The 1,995-nt window shown below is 37.4% G+C and overlaps 1 protein-coding gene across 1 annotated transcript; it reads right to left on the bottom strand.

Moving 5' to 3' along the window:
• Nucleotides 1-1,184: 1,184 nt before the first annotated feature.
• Nucleotides 1,185-1,652, bottom strand: LOC106872697 (protein GVQW3-like). Its single transcript, XM_014919775.1, has one exon. The coding sequence runs from the start codon at nucleotides 1,650-1,652 to the stop codon at nucleotides 1,185-1,187; it is 468 nt and encodes a 155-aa protein (XP_014775261.1).
• Between the last annotated feature and the right edge of the window lie 343 nt (nucleotides 1,653-1,995).

Below are 1,995 nucleotides of genomic sequence, written 5' to 3'. Positions count from 1 at the left end.
ACAAAGATAGAAAAATATTGTGTAAAGTTGGTGGTAGAAAAAGATCTATAGATTGTCAAGTTAACAATAGGAAAAGTTAAAGGGAATAGGAAATTAAACCACAATATGGAAGAAGATAAAACAGCTGGTGATTTTCCAACCACAAATGCTAATTGGACAGTAAATCTATTCTAGCAAAACAACATACAAGGTGGCACTAAAAAGATAACTTATTTATCTACATTTTAACATCATCTCCTTCGAAAAAGCCGTCTTGTGCAGCAAAACACCGGTCACAGCCTGGAAGTAATTTTCTGTAAGTTGAGGATCTTCTGCAATTCACTCTTGATCTCGATAACAGTGTTAAAACGGCGATCGTTGAGCTGCATTTTTATTCTGGGGAAGAGATGGAAGTCTGCAGGTGCTAAATCTGGCAAATAGGGCGGGTGCAGAAACAATATCATGTTGCTGCGCAAGATGACTTTTTTGACGGAGATGATGTTAAAACGTAGGTAAATAAGTTATCTTTTTGGTGCCTCATTGTATGTTGCTTTGCTCGAATAGATTTACTGTCCAGTTAGCAACATTTATGGTTGGAAAATCACCAGCTGTTTTATCTTCTTCCATATTATGGTTTAATTTCCTATTCCCTTTAACTTTTCCTATTGTTAACTTGACAGTCTATAGATCTTTTTCCACCACCAACTTTACACAATATTTTTCTATCTTTGTATTCTTTTATTAGAATCTCTATAGCTTTAGTTGTGAATGTATAATTGGTTCATGTCTTTTTTATGTATAATGAATCAATCACTAACATTTACGAAATAATACCTGTTATTTTTGTTCAGTTTTTTTACTGTGACACTTGTCAAATATCAGCACCCAAGTCACTTTTGATGACTTACCTTACCCAATTATTGTAATCTAAACAAAACTTTAGGTCACCAAATAGTCTGAGATGCATACTCACTTTGGAGTTCAGCATATCACTACACTGTTGTCATGAAGAATGCAATTCTTCATTCTCTGCAAATCCTGTCACTTTCACCGAATTTCCTCCCTCAAATGCGTCAAAACGTCATCCTAGAACTCTTGATTGATGATCTGACTCTGAGGATGAATTTCCGATGCATAAAACCCCAGATATTAGGGCAAAAAAGGATGAACATGCTCTTGATCGAGCTCTGTCATGTCTTCTTCGGTCATGCAGATGAAAGGCTCTTCCACTGCGACTGCTGCTTCATCTCAGGGTCGTACCCACAGCCCCAACTCCGTTCACCACTGATGATTCTCAAAATGAATGATGAGTCATCAGCTGTAGGCTGATGGAGATCTTGACAGATTTCAACAAGATGTTCTTTCTGTTCAGTGGTCAGCAGGCAGGAGACAAACTTAACATAGACATATTGCGTGTTCAATCCAGATGTTAGGAATGCCTGCACGGATCCATAAGACAAACCAACAACATTAGCAATGTCGTTGCTTGTCCTCTGGCAATCCTCATGCAGAAGCTGATGAATTTTCTCCACATTTCTAAGGGTGATGCATGTGGCAGGTCTTCCAGATCTCTCATTGTCTTCCAGGAACATTCTTTCTGGGTTGAAGTGCCTGTGCCACTGGAAAAATTTCATACAATCCATTGCTTCATCGCTGTAAGCTTGCTGAAACATGCTCAATATCTCTAGCAGACTTAACAATTTTAACGCAAAATTTCATCTTGGCTCTTTGTTACAATTTCTCGTCCATGACAAAAATTGCAGACTACTACATACACCTGATCACAAAAACACAAATTTCACCACTTATGAAGTAAACACTGCTTCATGAAAGTCACTGCTAGCTCTCATTGTGCATGCAACCATGTGCTGCCATCTGTTGGTGTGTTACAGAAGTAGTTTGGGAGCTCTTTGATACTACCTCATATACTTCTTTTGGCGGATTTTATCTAATTTACTTATTTTAAGAAATGAATGGAAATGAATATTTTCAAGATCTAAAATATGCAAATGTTCT

The sequence above is a fragment of the Octopus bimaculoides genome, chromosome 4 (assembly GCF_001194135.2).
Source record: "Octopus bimaculoides isolate UCB-OBI-ISO-001 chromosome 4, ASM119413v2, whole genome shotgun sequence".
Taxonomy (NCBI): Eukaryota; Metazoa; Mollusca; class Cephalopoda; order Octopoda; family Octopodidae; genus Octopus; species Octopus bimaculoides.
The sequence above is the reverse complement of the archived record's forward strand: the minus strand, read 5'-3'. Positions and strand labels throughout refer to the sequence as shown.

What these genes read in the sequence shown, in the direction of transcription:
- LOC106872697 (XM_014919775.1), bottom strand. Translation starts at nt 1,652, where the DNA reads ATGTTTCAGCAAGCTTACAGCGATGAAGCAATGGATTGTATGAAATTT.